The sequence below is a fragment of the Heterodontus francisci genome, chromosome 11 (genome assembly GCF_036365525.1).
Source record: "Heterodontus francisci isolate sHetFra1 chromosome 11, sHetFra1.hap1, whole genome shotgun sequence".
Classification (NCBI taxonomy): domain Eukaryota; kingdom Metazoa; phylum Chordata; class Chondrichthyes; order Heterodontiformes; family Heterodontidae; genus Heterodontus; species Heterodontus francisci.
In genome coordinates, this window is record NC_090381.1 from 65,489,713 (window position 1) to 65,508,078 (window position 18,366).

At 41.6% G+C, this 18,366-nt stretch overlaps 1 protein-coding gene across 5 annotated transcripts in view; it reads left to right on the top strand.

Moving 5' to 3' along the window:
• Positions 1-18,366, top strand: part of ect2 (epithelial cell transforming 2) — an 82,038-nt gene that overhangs the window by 20,048 nt on the left and 43,624 nt on the right. For all 5 annotated transcript variants that reach the window (XR_010975977.1, XM_068042229.1, XM_068042231.1 and 2 more), the window contains exons 7-12: positions 3,793-3,926; positions 4,338-4,450; positions 4,907-4,969; positions 5,060-5,276; positions 9,897-10,033; positions 12,700-12,819. Coding sequence is in view for 4 of the 5 variants with exons in the window: in XM_068042229.1 (XP_067898330.1) it covers positions 3,793-3,926; positions 4,338-4,450; positions 4,907-4,969; positions 5,060-5,276; positions 9,897-10,033; positions 12,700-12,819 (784 nt within the window). In the remaining variant the exon portion in view is untranslated. The remainder of the gene's footprint in view (positions 1-3,792; positions 3,927-4,337; positions 4,451-4,906; positions 4,970-5,059; positions 5,277-9,896; positions 10,034-12,699; positions 12,820-18,366) is intronic.

Consider the following 18,366-nt stretch of genomic DNA (forward strand, 5'->3'; position numbering starts at 1 on the left):
TAATTTCAGTGATAGAAAGGTTATGGGAATTTATGCTAAAAGGTGTATTGGAGCATGTAGAGACAGGAAGTATAATAGCATAGATCCTAAAAGGCTGTCATGCTTATCCAACCTGACACTTCAAAGAATTCTAATGGAAAGAGTAGATGAGGCTAAGCATTAGATGTCATAGTTGGACTTTCAGAAGGCCTTTAAGGTACCACATGGTAGGCTAATGACAAAGGTTAGGGCATGTAGGGTTGGAGAATAAATAGCTGAATGGATAGCAAATTGACGGACTGAAAAATAGGAAGGGGTAAAGGGTAGTTATTCCGATTAGCAGAAGGTCAAAAGCAGTGAACCACAAAGATCAATGCTGTTCATAATTTACATTAATGATTTTGGAGTTTGGAATAAAGAACTATCAAAATTGTCATGAGCCTAACTGTGATGCCATCAGAATTGCAGATGATACCAAATGAGGGAGGAGGGTGTAGCTGACACTAAGGAACATAATACACGATGACATTAGAAAACTTGTAGGCTGGGTTGCAAAGTGTAAATTAATTTCAACATAGATCAGTATAAAGTTCTGATGAAGGGTCACTGACCTGAAACGTTAACTGTGTGTTCTCCACAGATGCTGCCAGACTGCTGAGTATTTCCAGCATTTCTTGTTTTTATTTCAGATTTCCAGTATCTGCAGTATTTTGCTTTTATTTTAGATCAGTATAAGGTAATGCACTTTGGTAGCAAAGATAAACATCACCTACACCTTGGAATATAAACTAATGAGGTAAAAGAGCAAAGGGATGTGGGGATGCACATGAACATGGGGAGCAGTAATGTCACTACTAGTAATCCAGAGGTCCAGGCTAATGCCCTGGGGACATGGGTTCAAATCCCACCATGGCAGCCAGTGGAATTTAAATCCAATTAATTAATAAATTCAATTAATAAAAATCTAGTCTCCGTTTCATGGCACCATTACTATCATCAAGTGTCGTTAAAAACCCATCTGTCCTTTAGGGAAGGAAATCTGCTGTCCTTACCTGGTCTGGCCTATGTGTGACTCCAGACCCACAGCAATGTTGACTTTTAACTGCCTTCTGAAATGGCCTAGTCAAGCCACTTAGTTGTCAAAGGCAATTAGGGATGGGCAACAAATGCTGGCCTTACCAGTGACGTCCACATCCCATGAAAGAATTTTTTAAAAAATCATTAAAAGCAGCATTATGGGTCAGCAATGTAATTTTAAAAGTTAACAAAGCATTGGGATTTATTCCTAAGGGTGTAGAATTCAAAAGCAGTGAAGTTATGTTAAATTTGTATAGGACCTTGGTCAGGCCACTCTTGGATTATTGTTCACAGTTCTAGTCTTCAAATTATTGAAAGGATGTGGAAGCACACATGAAAATGCAAAAAAGATTTACAAGGATGTTTTCAGGATGTTACCAGAAGTGAGATTACAGCTATTGGGAAAGATTGGGTTGAAGATTTTTTTCTTTAGATAAGAGACGAGTTGGAGAAGACATGATTGAAGTCTTTAAAATTTATGAATGGGGTGGAGAAAGTACTTCCACTTGTGGGAGAATCCAAAACTAGAGGCCATAAGTAGAAGATAGTTACTAATAAATTCAATTGGAAATTGAGAAACATTCTTGCACAGTGGTTAGAATGTAGAACATCTACCACAGGAAGTAGTAGAGGTAAATAACTTAATACTTTTAAAATAATAGGAAGATGCTGAAAGGCTGAGGTAAATGGAATAGGAGGAGATGTGTCTGGACAGACTGGTGTGATTCTGTGCTGTATATTCTATGTAAATCAAAATCCTGTTTTGATATGGACACGGGTGGAAAGTAGGGATATCTGAGTAGACTTGAATATAACTGGCAGAGAAGATTGAATAGACTGGAGAACGGAGTCAGCTAAGGCAGTTTTAGACCAGGCTCTAGGTTTGGTATGCAGGTATTGATCTGTTGTAGGGAGACAAAAATGCAATATCCTATTCATGCTGTTTACACGAGACTCAGTAAACAAATGAGGAGGTTACTAGATATGTAGATGAGGGCAGAGCAGTAGATATAGTTTACATGGACTTCAGTAAGGCTTTTGATAAGGTCCCGCATGAGAGATTGGTTCAGAAGGTAAGAGCCCATGGGATCCAGGGCAATTTGGCAAATTGGATCCAAAATTGGCTTAGTGGCAGGAGGCAGAGGGGTGATGGTCAAGGGTTGTTTTTGCGAGTGGCAGCCTGTGACCAGTGGTGTATCGCAGGGATCGGTGCTGGGGCCCTTGCTGTTTGTAGTGTACATTAATGATTTAGACGTGCATATAGGAGGTATGATTAGTAAATTCGCAGATGACATGAAAATTAGTGGTGTCTTAAATAGTGAAGAGGAAAGCTTTAGATTACAGGACAATATAAATGGGCGGAGCAGTGGCAAATGTAATTTAATCCTGAGAAGTGTGAGGTGATGCATTTTGGGAGGACTAACCAGGCAAGGGAATATACAGTGGATGGTAGGATCCTAGGAAGTACAGAAGGTCAGAGGGACCTTGGTGTACTTGTTCATAGATCACTGAAAGCAGCAGCACAGGTAGATAAGGTGGTTGGGAAGGCATATGGAATACTTGCCTTTATTAGCCAAGGTATAGAATATAAGAGCAGGGAGGTTAAGATGGAGCTGTATAAAACACTAGTTAGGCCACAGCTGTGTACCATTCTGGGCACCACACGATTGGAAGGATGTGATTGCACTGGAGAGGGTGTAGAGGAGATTCACCAGGATGTTGCATGGGCTGGAGCATTTCCACTATGAAGAGACTGAAAAGGCTAGGGTTGTTTTCCTTCTAGCAAAGAATGCTGAGGGGGGACATGATGGAGGTATACAAAATTTGAGGGGCATAGATGGGGTAGATAGGAAGAAACTTTTTCTCTTAGCGGAGGTGTCAATAACCAGGGGGCATAGATTTAAGGTAAGGGGCAGGAGGTTTAGAGAGGATTTGAGGAAAAATTGTTTTCACCCAGAGGGTGGTTGGAATCTGCAATACACTGCCTGAAGGGGTGGTAGAGGCAGGAACCCTCACAACATTTAAGTAGTATTTAGATGAGCAATTGAAACACCATAGCATACAAGTCTATGGGCCAAGTGCTGGAAAATGGGATTCGAATGGATGGGCTTGATGGCCGGCAAGGACACGATGGACCGAAGAGCCTGTTTCTGTGCTGTATGACCCTGACTTGTGGGTGTTTAACATCTGATTACCCTACTATCTTTAACCATCAGTTATAGCAGTTGGGAATTACACACTGATGTGTTAAAACATTATTTCTGAATAGTAGATGGACATGAATGTGGAAAACACTTCGGAAAGGGCGCTCTAAGGTAGAGAGCTGACTTTTAAATGTTGCTGTTTTTTTTTAAATAGAAGGATAGTAGATACCCTGACAGATATAATTCTTCTGAGTAAGGTGTGCAAGTCATATTAACATCATCTTGGTTGTATTAGAGAGAATTCCCAAAAAATAATTAAATTATTTTTGTGTCAATTCAACTTTTACATTCTGGTGCCCGGTGCCATATTGGATATTCTTGCAGGCGAGGAAACTCAAACAATCTTGAGCTCTTAGTGATAGCACCCATTATTTCAAAATCATTCGAGTAGCAGATTTATTGTCTTACAATATTTTCCTCTTCTAGAAAAATGTAGCAAGCTTGATTATGGGATTGCTGTCATGAATCACAAGTTCAGAAGTTCCATTACAAAGATCATTGGTAGAGATTAACAGTTAGTTTTGTTCTGTAGTGATTTCCATGTTGCTGATGACGACGTGTTTCAAAACGAATTCAAAGTGCCACCATTTCAAGACTGCGTGCTATCTTTTCTGGGATTCTCAGATGATGAACTGAAAAGTATGGAAGAAATGACTGAAATGCAAGGTCTGTGGTGAACGTACAAGAAAACTATGTAAAGCAATTGTTTTCAAGTAACTCGCCTACTATTAAACTTTAAGCATAATCATGCTTGCAAGTAGGTAATGGAGTGCAAGTGTAATCTTAAACTCCTTTTTCTTTCCAAGATAGAGTTTCTTCTGCGCATCAACCTCTGCCCCTAATGTATGTCTGTCAACTTCTTTTGAAGGTCACTTCTCATCCTCACTTTGTGTTTGTTTAATTGTGATTTGAAGATTTGGGAGCATTATAAATGCCTGGGGAAACATGAGCTCCAGCAGCTCACCATGGGGCTGCGGTTTTAAAAATTGTATTCCAGACCATAGGCTATCTGAAAAATGCTGTGAAGATCTACGATTATAAGTAATGGAAATTTGACAACTTGCTGCCCCTTTTCAGGAGGACGATATCTGCCTCTTAACGATGAAAACTGCACTCATCTTGTGGTGGAGAATACAATAAAACAGCTGCCATTTGAACCATCCAAAAAGCTGTTTGTCGTAAAACAGGAGGTGAGAAATCTCTACCATACTTTTGGCCTTGGACTAATATAATAGAAACTTCTAATAATGTTTATTGTTGCTTTGGATTAAGGTGTCAAATCAAACTCCCCACCCCAGGCCCCCCTTCTTTTCTCCTTCTGGGTCTTTCAGGGCACATACCATATGCCAGGTGAGAGTGAAAACTGTGCAGTTGTCATTCAGTATTCATTGAAAGAAGATGGAGATGGGTTTTATCTGGCTTTTGCTTCTCCAGTGGGACAACTGAAATGAAATTTACTATGGGAGTTAAATGGTCCATCATTCTGTGATCTAATGTAGTGAAATATATTTATATATGTATATAAGTATTCTTTCTGCAATTGGTTATGGTTTTGATTGAGTTGATATTAAATTGACAACAGTTAATGTGTTCTAATTGTATGTTTTCTAGTGTAGATTACTAATAAAAGTCTCTCTTCATTTTAGTGGTTCTGGGGAAGCATACAGATGGATGCCAGAGCTGGAGAGTCAATGTACTTGTTTGAAGAGGTACGTCAATTTTTTTTTCATCACCATTGGCGCACTTTTTTTTTCTGGATGTTTTTTAGCTGAAAAAAGGATTTTATTTTCTACTTACAGTCAGCAAGTCCAACCCTTAAGACGTCTGTGTCTTTGCTTTCACTGAGCACACCAAATAGCATGCGCAAGAGGCGCCGCTTACGCGATACACTGGCTCAGTTTACAAGAGAGGCTGACAACTTCTCGCCTTTTCCTCCATGCAAAAGGCCGTCAGCGGAAGCTTCCATTTCACTGGGATCTTTGTTGGACATCTCTAACACGCCGGACTCCTGCAGAGGTGGGTTGACAGGTTTTTTTTTTATGTTCTATTGAGATGTATGAAATGTTTTTGGAATCAGAGTAATATAGCATAGAAGAACATGTGGCCCACTTTGCCTTTGGCTCTTTTGAAGAGTTATCCAATTAGTCCCATAATCCTGCTCTTTCCCGATAGCCCTGCCAATTTTTTCACTTCCGATTATTTAATTTCCTTTTGAAAGTTACTATTGAATTTCCATCACCACCCTTTCAACATTTTGCGCCTCGTTTTTTTGCCAGTCATCTGAAATCTGTGCCCTCAGGTTACTGACCCGTCTGCCACTGGAAAACCCTTGATGACTTTGAATACCTCTATCAAATCTCCTCATCTTCTGTATTTCTCTATTAATAAAATCAAGGCTCCTATATACTTTAACAGTCTCCAACTTGTCATGCCACCTTTCTTGCAGGCACCCACTTTAAAATTGTACCATTTCATTATATTGTTTCACCCCATTCTTCCTACCAAAAATGTCACTTCACGTATCTGCATTAAATTTCATCTATTATGTGTTTGCCTGTTTCATCAGTCTGTGTCCTCCTGAAATCTGTTGCTGTTTCCTCATTGCTTAATACAATCCCGAGTTTCAAGTCATCTGCAGGCTTTGAAATTATGCCCTGGAACACAAATGCAGATTAATATCAAAAAGGGCAGTAGTCTTAATACAGACCCCGGGGAACACCACGATGTACTTTGCTCAAGTCTGGAAAAGCATTCACCACCAATCTCTGCTTTCTTACCCTCAGCAAATTTTGTATCCACTCTACTATTGTCCCTGAAATAAACTTTAACTTTGCTTCAAGTCTATTATGTAGTAATCTGTTAAATGCCTTTTTGAAAGTCAACCTTCTCCATTACTTCATTAGAACATTACAGCGCAGTACAGGCCCTTCGGCCCTCGGTGTTGCGCCGACTTGTGAAACCATCTGACCTACACTATTCCATTTTCATCCATATGTCTATCCAATGACCACTTAAATGCCCTTAAAGTTGGCGAGTCTACTACTGTTGCAGGCAGGGCGTTCCACGCCCCTACTCCTCTCTGAGTAAAGAAACTACCTCTGACATCTGTCCTATATCTATCACCCCTCAACTTAAAGCTATGTCCCCTCGTGTTTGCCATCACCATCCGAGGAAAAAGACTCTCACTATCCACCCTATCTAACCCTCTGATTATCTTATATGTCTCTATTAAGTCACCTCTCCTCCTCCTCTCTAACGAAAACAACCTCAAGTCCCTCAGCCTTTCCTCGTAAGACCTTCCCTCCATACCAGGCAACATCCTAGTAAATCTCCTCTGCACCCTTTCCAAAGCTTCCACATCCTTCCTATAATGCGGTGACCAGAACTGCACGCAATACTCCAGGTGCGGCCGCACCAGAGTTTTGTACAGCTGCAGCATGACCTCGTGGCTCCGAAACTCGATCCCCCTACTAATAAAAGCTAACACACCATATGCCTTCTTAACAGCCCTATTAACCTGGGTGGCAACTTTCAGGGATTTATGTACCTGGACACCAAGATCTCTCTGCTCATCTACGCTACCAAGAATCTTCCCATTAGCCCAGTACTCTGCATTCCTGTTACTCCTTCCAAAGTGAATCACCTCACACTTTTCCGCATTAAACTCCATTTGCCATCTCTCAGCCCAGCTCTGCAGCCTATCTATGTCTCTGTACCCTACAACATCCTTCGGCACTATCCACAACTCCACCGACCTTCGTGTCATCCGCAAATTTACTAACCCACCCTTCTACACCCTCTTCCAGGTCATTTATAAAAATGACAAAGAGCAGTGGCCCCAAAACAGATCCTTGCGGTACACCACTAGTAACTAAACTCCAGGATGAACATTTGCCATCAACCACCACCCTCTGTCTTCTTTCAGCTAGCCAATTTCTGATCCAAAGCACTAAATCACCTTCAATCCCATACTTCTGTATTTTCTGCAATAGCCTACCGTGGGGAACCTTATCAAACGCCGTACTGAAATCCATATACACCACATCCACGGCTTTACCCTCATCCACCTGTTTGGTCACCTTCTCGAAAAACTCAATAAGGTTTGTGAGGCACGACCTACCCTTCACAAAACCGTGCTGACTATCTCTAATGAACTTATTCTTTTCAAGATGATTATAAATCCTGTCTCTTATAACCTTTTCCAACATTTTACCCACAACCGAAGTAAGGCTCACAGGTCTATAATTACCAGGGCTGTCTCTACTCCCCTTCTTGAACAAGGGGACAACATCTGCTATCCTCCAGTCTTCCGGCGCTATTCCTGTCGACAATGACAACATAAAGATCAAGGTCAAAGGCTCTGCAATCTCCTCCCTGGCTTCCCAGAGAATCCTAGGATAAATCCCATCTGGCCCAGGGGACTTATCTATTTTCACACTTTCCAAAACTGCTAACACCTCCTCCTTGTGAACCTCAATCCCATCTAGCCTAGTAGTCTGTATCTCTGTATTCTCCTCGACAACATTTTCTTTCTCTACTGTAAATACTGACGCAAAATATTCATTTAACGCTTCCCCTATCTCCTCTGATTCCACACACAACTTCCCACTACTATCCTTGATTGGCCCTAATCTAACTCTAGTCATTCTTTTATTCCTGATATACCTATAGAAAGCCTTAGGGTTTTCCTTGATCCTATCCGCCAATGACTTCTCGTGTCCTCTCCTCGCTCTTCTTAGCTCTCCCTTTAGATCCTTCCTGGCTAGCTTGTAACTCTCAAGCGCCCTAACTGAGCCTTCACGTCTCATCCTAACATAAGCCTCCTTCTTCCTCTTGACAAGCGCTTCAACTTTTTTAGTAAACCATGGCTCCCTCGCTCGACAACTTCCTCCCTGCCTGACAGGTACATACTTATCAAGGACACGCAGTAGCTGCTCCCTGAATAAGCTCCACATTTCGATTGTGCCCATCCCCTGCAGTTTCCTTCCCCATCCTACGCATCCTAAATCTTGCCTAATCGCATCATAATTTCCTTTCCCCCAGCTATAATTCTTGCCCTGCGGTATATACCTGTCCCTGCCCATCGCTAAGGTAAACCTAACCGAATTGTGATCGCTATCACCAAAGTGCTCACCTACATCTAAATCTAACACCTGGCCGGGTTCATTACCCAGTACCAAATCCAATGTGGCATCGCCCCTGGTTGGCCTGTCCACATACTGTGTCAGAAAACCCTCCTGCACACACTGGACAAAAACTGACCCATCTAAAGTACTTGAACTATAGTATTTCCAGTCAATATTTGGAAAGTTAAAGTCCCCCATTAGTTGGATTCTACTGAGAAAGCAGCAAAATATTTTGAGTGAATTGTTAATAACATTTAAAACTAAAGTACATAAGGAAGGAATAACCAGTGCAATACTATTTCATTCAGTTTATTTATTTTTCTTTCAGAATATGAAATGAACAGGATAGTAAAGAGGCATAGAAAAAATGATAGACAGCAGGGCACATTTGTGCAAGTTGGCAAACCGATCCATAACTGGAGAGTTCAGAGATGCTCAAAAAATGGAAAAAGGTCTGGCAAGCTTATTGGTAATACCAACTCAGAAATAGAACAACATGCCAAATTTCTAGAATTTCTTCAGCCAAAGAAGGAAGGATCTGGATATTACACCATTGGTTCCCCCATTAGCTTTCCGGAGGCAAAATTAGCACTTGAGTTTGAAGATACACCTAAGGTTAGAAATGAGACAGAAAAAGGAGAAAAATTTCAAAGGGAAGCTTTTATAGAATTTCCAGGAGTTACTGAGAGCAATAATGTCTTGTGCAGCAACACTGAGATTGAGATGGATGCTTCTGTCTGCAGTCCAGAAAAACTTGGTCAGATAGATGAAGGACTTTTATCTCAGAAAAATAGTGCAGAGGAGAATATAGCAAACTTTAGCAAGGCTACTGACTTGTCGCAAGTGATTGATATTAAATTGAGAGAGTTTCAACAGAGCACTTCTGACAAAAATGTGGATCTCGAATCTTGTGATCTGGAGGAGAGGCTTCCAACACATGACAGTCCAGATAAAAATGGAGATTTTGACAAATTACAAAAATGTGAAACTGGTGCATTTTCCAATATGGTTAAAGCAGGATATCTAGAATTAGAGGCGGCATTACATGATGAGCAAATGCAGCAATACTTTCAGCAAAGCAAGAATGATGAATTACAACAAAGCACTATGATTGAAAACCTGTTTTCCCTGGAGGATGTAGAAATGTCCTCAGCCTCTGAATGTTCTGTGGCTCAAAGCTTTACTTTTTGGGATGATGTTGCTCTTTATAGTGAAGGTACAAATGTTTCTCATTGTGAGATGTTGCCAATAAAACCATTTTGCAATGGGCTGCCATGATATCTTTTGCACAAAACAAATCTGGATTATTAAATTCATATTTAAACCTAAGGTGATCAGTATTCTTTTTTGTGGTTTTGTACTTGGAGAACAATTTTAAGATTGAGCTCTTGTGAACTTTCACTTGACTTAATACATTTTTCTGCCTCCTTGGAGGTGGATACTATATGGATATTTATTTGCATGAGGTTAAACAAAAATTAAAGGCTTTTTTTTTTTTCCCCCCCAACAGAAACACCCAAGTCTAGCATTAAACCATCAAAATGCTACACTGCTGTTCCTGCAAAGCAGTCTGCCCGGTGGCAGGTTGCAATGGAGCTGTACCAGACAGAAAGCAACTATGTAGATATTTTAACCACTATTATTCAGGTAGGGGTGTGTGTGTCTATGCTGTGAGTGAAATACCTGCAATATAACCAGAAAAAAAGCAGCTGTGCATTTCTTAGTTTCTGCCTGAATTCTTCCTCCGTCAACCTGAAGTCATCCAAAACTGCCCATGTCCCAAGTCCGGTTCCCCTATAGCCCCTGTGCTCGCTGACCTGCATTGGTCCCTGGTCAGTCAACATCTTGATAGTAACATTCTCGTCCTCCTTTTCAAAACCCTCCATGGCCTCGCCCCTCCCTATCTTTAATTGCCTCTTGCCCCACAAACCTCAACTATCTGTGCTTATTTAATTCTGGCCTCTTGCACATCCCCGGTGTTAATTGTTCCACTATTGGTGGCTGTGCCTTCAGTTGCCTCATCCCTAAATTCTGGAATTCCCTCGCTCTGCCTCTCTACCTGACTTTCCTCCTTTTAAGGCACCCCTTAAAACCTACCTCTTTGACCAAGTTTATTGTCATCTGAAAAAATTTTCTTATGTGACTCAGTGTCATATTTTGTTCTATAATGCTCCTGTGAAGCACCATGGGACATTTTATCATATTAAAGGTACTGTATAAATGTAAGTTATTGGATTTAAATAATTGTATCCCTGTATCTAGGAGCGCAATTGTTAAATTCCAGAAAGCTTGTTGTGGAAGGATGATGCTGGAGCCTATCTTTACTCAGTTTCACATTTACATTACAAACATATAACTGCTCACTCAAAAATCTCCACCAGTCTCAGTAAGTGTTTGCTTCTAAAATAAAAACAAAATGTTGGAAATACTCAGCGGGGTTGGCAGCATCTGTGGAGAGAGAGAAGCAGAGTTAACATTTCAGGTCTGTGACCTTTCAAGCTCACAGACACAAAACATTAACTATGCTTCTCTCTCCACAGATGCTGCCAGACCTGCTGAGTATTTCCAGCACTTTCTGTTTTTATTTCAGATTTCCAGCATCCTCAGTATTTTGCTTTTATTTTAGTCTCTGCTTCCAAGTGCTGAAGTAAGACCCCAATTAACACACACCACCTGCATATAATTAAACAATTGATGCACAATTAACAGATTAACAACAAGTGATTATTTATAGCTTCTTCCCCTCCTACCTCCGAAGTCTGTGTATCTCTATTTTATTGCTCTTTAATTACATCGTGCTAGTCCATGGTACCGCAAATGTTCTGCAATGTAAATGAACAGAAATTATATTTCAAGTTCTGTGGGTTAAAGAAGAAACTTCTTTTGTTATGCATAGACATGAAAAATGTCTGCTGATTTCAGTTTTAGCAGAATAAATGCATCTACTGTCTACCTTTGCTGAATTGGCAGCTTCATCTTTTGTTAATGCTTTTTGTTAATGACCCACAAGAAGTAACATTTTGTCAAAGGTCCATAATGGCCTCAGACATTGCTCCCTTAGGTGTCCGCCTTAGCTCAGTTTATAGCACTCTTGCCTGTGTGTCAGGAAAGCCCTGAGTTCAAATCCTACTCCAGTGACCTGAGCACATCATCTAGGCTGACACTTCAGTTCAGAACTGAGGAAGTGCTATTGGAAGTGATGTCTTTCAGATTCAATGTTAACCTGAGGCCTTGTCCAATCTTAAATGGATGTAAAAGATTCCATGGCATTATTCAAAAAAGAGCAGGAGTGTTCTGGTGTCTGAGCTAATATTTATCCTTCACCCAACATCACTAAAATGGATTATACAATCATTACCATATATCGCCTTGCTATGCTCAAATTAGCTGCAGTGTTTCCCTACATTGCAGCAGCGACTACATTTCAGGTGTACATTACTGGCTTTAAAGCACTTTTGGACATCCTGAGGTCAAGTAACGTGCTATATAAATGTATGTTCTTTCCCTTGTTTTAAAAGAAATTAGCTTCATTTTTTTAACCTAGCATAAAATCGCTGTTAATTTTTGATGGCGTTGATGAGTTGGAACTCCTTTTTGGGATTGCTGTGCAGCAGTATCTGCTTCCATCCAAGACATAAATTGTTTCTTTGGCTGCTAAGTTTGGTATCCAGTGGAAGGTTTATGATGAGTCGCATGTTGGAGCCAAAAGTGTCTTTTGGTTACCTTCTCTATGGAGTTAACAACTTTCTACCAAGCAAGTAGAAAGTTGCTGTTGTAACAGATCATGTACACCAGTTTCCTTAGAAAATCCACAACTTTTTGGCATTGTGATTCTAGATGGAACATATACTGGTCAATGTGTTCTAATTAAAGCACAAGCTGCATATTGGCTTAAAAACAAGAAATGCTGGAACCACTCAGCAGGTCTGGCAGCATCTGTGAAAAGAGAAGCAGAGTTAACGTTTCGGGTCAGTGACCTTTCATATGCTTCATCGGAGCATATTGGCTTGCCTATTCTGGGGCAAAAAAAAGCCCATTGTTTCTCTGTTTATGGGTTGTATGGTTGTAGTAAGTGGCATTGGCTGATCCATGTTCTCACCAAGATGTGAGTATATGAGAATTAATGGTGGATTGCAATATCTATGAAGTGATATTGTATTCAAATACTATACTAAAGGGACACAAAATAGATAAATTTTTTTGATTTTTTTTCTATTTCCCCTGCCCAACTGTAAATACATGAATTTAAAAAAAAGAAATCCGACCGCTGTTCAGATGTTTTAGTTATTAATCGTACTTTGAAATGCTTTCAGTTATTTAAAGTTCCTTTGGAAAAAGAGGGTCAACTTGGAGGACCTATTCTTGCTCAAGAAGAAATAAAAACCATTTTTGGCAGTATTCCAGATATATTGGATGTACATACAAAAATTAAGGTAAGTACACTTTCTTTTGGGCAGGAAATAGTGAGAGCATGTTGTGAATGGCAGTTGCCTACATTCAAATACTCTGGGGTAGCAGCTCCCAGGGCAAGAGGAAGATTGTTGAAAAGTAATTGATTAGTCATAACTTCTCAATATTGTAAGTGATTTTTATCTTCTTTGAGCAACTTTAAATGCGTGTGTATTTATTTTTTTTGTTTTTAGGTCGATGCTAGAATGCAATACAAATTATAGAGAAATATTTTATAGGATGTGCAAAGTTTTTGGTTAGGTGATACATTAGGAGGAAACTAATTGAAGTTTATACAAAAAATATTCATTTTATTGGCAGAGGATGGTTGTAATGTACTGATGTGAATTTGGAGGCCAACAAATGTCAAATTAAAACCCTGTCTCTCGTTCGCAACTGCATCATGACTAAATGCGATTAATAAGTAGCCAGATTAAAATTTATACTTTTTTTTTGCATTTGGAAGTAATATGTGCCATTTGCAACTTTAAGTTGTGTCCAGCAGATGGGTATATTTTTTGCTTTTACTTTGGTTTTTGTACCTGCATTGTTGCTATGAATCTCTTCTGAGATTTGACTTCCAAATTCCTGGACTTTGGATATCAAGATTGCACTTCTGCAACATAAAACTCAGCTGCCGTCTCTGATCTGTTCTGTTGCTTATATTTTAAAATAACTGATCAATGTGCAACCAATCACCACACCCCCCCACCCCTAGGCACTGCTATTCCCTGCTGACACCATTATTGGACTACTGGGTTCTGCTGGTTTTTCAGCTTCAACTGCAGTCTGTTCCTAGCCAGATATTCACTTGCCTGGGTTGAAGTACACTTTTGGACCTTCAGCATCTTTTGCCCCACAACTGATTCATGCCATCTCCTGGATCTTCATTCTCGTGAAAATGATCAGTGCGCCCTCCGATGCTCGACCTCCAGATAACTTCTGAACGTCACTCCCCCACCACACCTGTCTCAGGATTTGGACAAGAGTTCAGTTTGTTATAAAAACAAGAAATGCTGGAACCACTCAGCAGGTCTGGCAGCATCTGTGGCAAGAGAAGCAGAGTTAATGTTTCGGGTCAGTGACCCTTCATCGGAACTGACAAATATTAGAAAAGTCACCGGTTATAAGCAAGTGAGGTGGGGGTGGGGCAAGAGATAACAAAGGAGAAGGTGCAGATTGGACCAGGTCACATAGCTGACCAAAAGGTCACGGAGCAAAGGCAAACAATATGTTAATGGTGTGTTGAAAGACAAAGCATTAGGACAGATTAGCTGTTAATACACTGAATATTGAACAGCAGCAAGTGCAAACCTGAAAAAAAAACAGTGGGTAAGCAAACTGAACAAACTAAGATGAAATGAAAAAAATGCAAAAAAAAAAAGATTGTAAAAAAGAATGTTTTCTTTAAAAAAAAAAGGAAGAAAAAAATAACTAAAAATGAAAGTAAAATGGGGGGCTGTCATGCTCTGAAATTATTGAACTCAATGTTCAGTCCGGCAGGCGGTAGATGAGATGCCGTTCCTCGAGCTTGCGTTGATGTTCACTGGAACACTGCAGCAATCCCAGGACAGAGATGTGAGCATGAGAGCAGGGGGGAGTGTTGAAATGGCAAGCAACCGGAAGCTCAGGGTCCTGCTTGCGGACTGAGCGGAGATGTTCCGCAAAGCGGTCACCCAGTCTGCACTTGGTCTCTTTGTTGACGTTCCACACTGACTCCACCCTACCTTCATCAACTTTATCCCACCACTGGATCTCTGACTCCTTCCAGTTTTCCTATTCTGTGTTTTGCCACCAAGTCTTTTTTTTACTCATTCATGGGATGTAGGTGTTGCTGGCTAGGCCAGCATTTATTGTCCATCCCTAACCACCCGTGAAGATGGTGGTGAGCTACCTTCTTGAATCGCTGCAGTCCATGTGGGGTAGGCACACCCACAGTGCTCCTGGGAAGGGAGTTCGAGGATTTTGACCCAGCAACAGTGAAGGAACGGTGATATAGTCCCAAGTCAGGATGGTGTGTGGCTTGGAAGGTGCTGTCTAAGGAGCCTTGGTGCATTGCTGCAGTGCATCTTGTAGATGGTACACACTGCTGTCACTATGCGTTAGTGGTGGAGGGAGTGAATGGCACTCCGTACACAAACAATCAAGTGGGCCGCTTTGTCCTGGATTGTGTTGAGCTTCTTGAGTGTTGTTGGAGCTGCACCCATCCAGGCAAGTGGAGAGTATTCCATCACACTCCTGACTTGTGCCTTGTAGATGGTGGAAAGGCTTTGGGGAGTTGGGAAGTTAGTTACTTGCTGCGGGGTTCCTAGTCTCTGACCTCCTCTTGAAGCCATGGTATTTATATGGCTACTCCAGTTCATTTGCTGGTCAGTGGTAACCCCCAGGATGTTAATAGGGGGATTCTGTGATTGTAATGCCATTGAATGTCAAGGGGAGATGGTCATTGCCTAGCACTTGTGTGGTGCAAATGTTACTTGCCACTTATCAGCCCAAGCCTGGATATTGCCCAGGTCTTGCTGCACTTCTACATGGACTGCTTCAGTATCTGGGAAGTCGCAAATGGGGTGCTGAACATTATGCAATCATCATGCTAATTTCTAGGCCTATGTTTTCCCTGTGTTCATTCACTTGCGCATTTTGGCTGCTGCTCTGGACCCGAGACTATCGATTTCTATTTCCAATCCTTTTCCCCCACCCCCAACCCCTATTAACTTTTTTTCTCTTTGCTTCTCCTCGACTCCTGTCATTGTGCTTCCTTTCATTTCTCCCCTCTCAGGTACTGTTTATTTTTTTTCCCTCCCCAAGCCTTCAGTACTCCTTTTGCCTTCCTACACTCCTACCACTGTCCATGCTTGATTCATTTTTGGATAAGTCTACAGCTTTCCACTGTGTCTCTTGACATTCTCCGAAGGGCCCATTGAAGCGTTCGTTGCTGCCTCCTTACAAGCAGCAATCCCAACTTCCCCATCCTACACTCTTGCTAACCATCCCACCCAGTGTACCCACTGGGAAGTAATCTTGACCATCTTCTCCATGTCCAACACATCACACAATCTTCACTTTGATGGAAGTCCCCTTGGTCTTGCCATCGTACATGGGCATACTTCCATCTTGTTAATCACTTCCTTGTATCGTTCTCTACCCGCATCCCCCTTCCACCTCCCAACCCTACTTCCTTCTGTGCCTGTCCCTAGAAAAAAGTCTTCCTCTCCCAATTCGCTTACAACTGCATTTTCAAAATCCTAACTGTCTTAACCTTTGGCCCTCCATTCACCATAACGTTTCTGCAGTTACTAATTTGCTGAACCACTCCCTCAACTCCACCTTCAATGCTCTTGTCTCCATTAAAACTATCACACCTAGACCGGGCCCTAATTTCTGCTCCCTTAAGTCCAAGGGACACAGGCTTGAACAGATATGGCAGTTTAGCCATTCACTGACAGATTTAGTTGGATCACTGAGTACTATCTGGTCCTGCTCTCATCTGCCAAAACTGTTCACAATTCCAGGATCATCCTGGAATGCAAGGATAACTCCATTCTCTTTTCTCTACTGCAAATCATCATCTGAAACCCCTCTCCCATGCTATCTCCATCTGATCAGCTGCCTCTGCCTATTTCCCTAGCTCATCAGTTGAACGTTCTCTACCACTGCTGTAGCTCTGAACACTCATTGTTCTGTAGTTTCTCTGCTATCTCCTTTTCATGACTTGTGCAAACTCATCTTGTTTGAGACTCACCTCCTGCTCGCTTGATCCTATTCCCACTGCTGACCACCCAACTTACCTCCCCTGCCTCCCATGTTAGCTGATATTCAGTTCTCTTTCCTCAGGTACTGTCTGCCCCACCTTTTTTTAAAATCTGTCATCACCCCTCTCCTCAAAAAGACAATCCTTGCCCTCTATGTCCTTGCAAACTACCATCCCATTTCCAACACCCGTTTCCTCAAGTCCTTGAACATGTTATCGCTTCCCAAATCAGTGCCCAGTTTTGAAAGTCCACACTTGAATTCTCTTTTCCCCCCCCCCCCCCCCCCCCCCCAATTGGGTTTCTGCCCTGCCGCAGTGCTGAAATGGCTCTTATCAAATTCACAAATGACATCCGATGTGACTGACAACGGTAAACTTTCCCTCCTTGTCCTTCTCTGCCTGTCTGCAGCCTTTAACAAGGTTGAATCCCACCATCTTCCTCCAATGCCTCTCAACTGTCGTCCAGCTGTGTAGGACTGCATTCCCCTGCTTCCTTTATTATTTAATTATAGAGAATCACCTGCAATGGCTTCTCTTCCCACTCCTGCATAGTTACCTCCTGGTGTCTCCCTAGGATCTATCCTTGGCCCCCTCCAATTTCTTATCCACCTGTTGCCCCTCAGCGACATAGTCGCAAAAATTTCCTCCAACTAAATATTGGGAAGACCGAAGCCATTGTCTTCGGTTCCCACCACAAACTCCACTCCTCAGCATCTCTCGCTGGCAATTGTCCTGAAACTGAATCAGATTGTTCACAACCTTAATGTTCTGTTTGACCCTGAGATGAACTTCTGTGCCATCACCTAAGATTGCGTACTTCCAGCTCTGTAACATCACCCAGCTCCATCCCTGCCTCAGCTCATCTGCAAAGCCCTCGTCTGTGCTTGTAGCTTTGACTATTCCAACACACTCTTGGCTGACCACCTATGTTCTACCCTCCTAAACTTGAGGTCATCCAAAGCTCTGCTGCTGATGGCCTAACTCTCACCAAGTCACCCATCACCTTTGTGTCGGTTGACCGACATTGGCTCACGGTTAAGCCATGCCTCTAACAGTTTCACTTTGTTTTCAAATCCTTTCAAGCCTTTCCCCTTGCTATTGCTCTAATCTCCTCTACTACTGGTCTCTTGAGCACCCTCAATTTTAGTTGCTCCACAATTGGTGGCTGAGCCTTCAGCTGCCAAGGCCCTAAGCACTGAAATTCGTTCAGTAAGGCTCTCCACTCGATCCTGCTTTCCTCCTTTTAAGATGCTCCCTAAAACCAAACTTTTTGGTCATCAGCCCTAATTTCTCCATTCTCTTAACTGGGCTCAGTCAAATTTCACTTTACAGCACTCCTGTCAAGTGCTGTCGGATGTTTTAGCAAGTTGTAGGCAATGTATAAATACAAGTCGGTTGTGGACCAGTTTAATTTGGGAATGTGGTTGGAAACCTGCAAAGTGAGAGGCCTAGTTTCTTTTTATTGTAAAGGAACTTGCCCACTGAGACATTTTTTTGATATGCAGTTTTTGTTTTGAAGAAGCAGGCAAGGAAGCACCAGGTTTTTGAGAATTGTGTTGTGACCAGGAGCCCACAAGGGAAGAAATAAAAAATTTTAAAGAGCAAGATGGATCGAATGTTGTAGGATTCAGATTTATTCAATTTCCAAACCTTGTACAGCCAATTTTGCTGTTCTACTAACTGAAAGAGTGCCATCGCTACTTCTGGTCCCTTTGCCTCCATCTGGCTTTCTAAAGCAGCCATATAAACCCACTTTTACTGCAACACACAGTTGGTAATA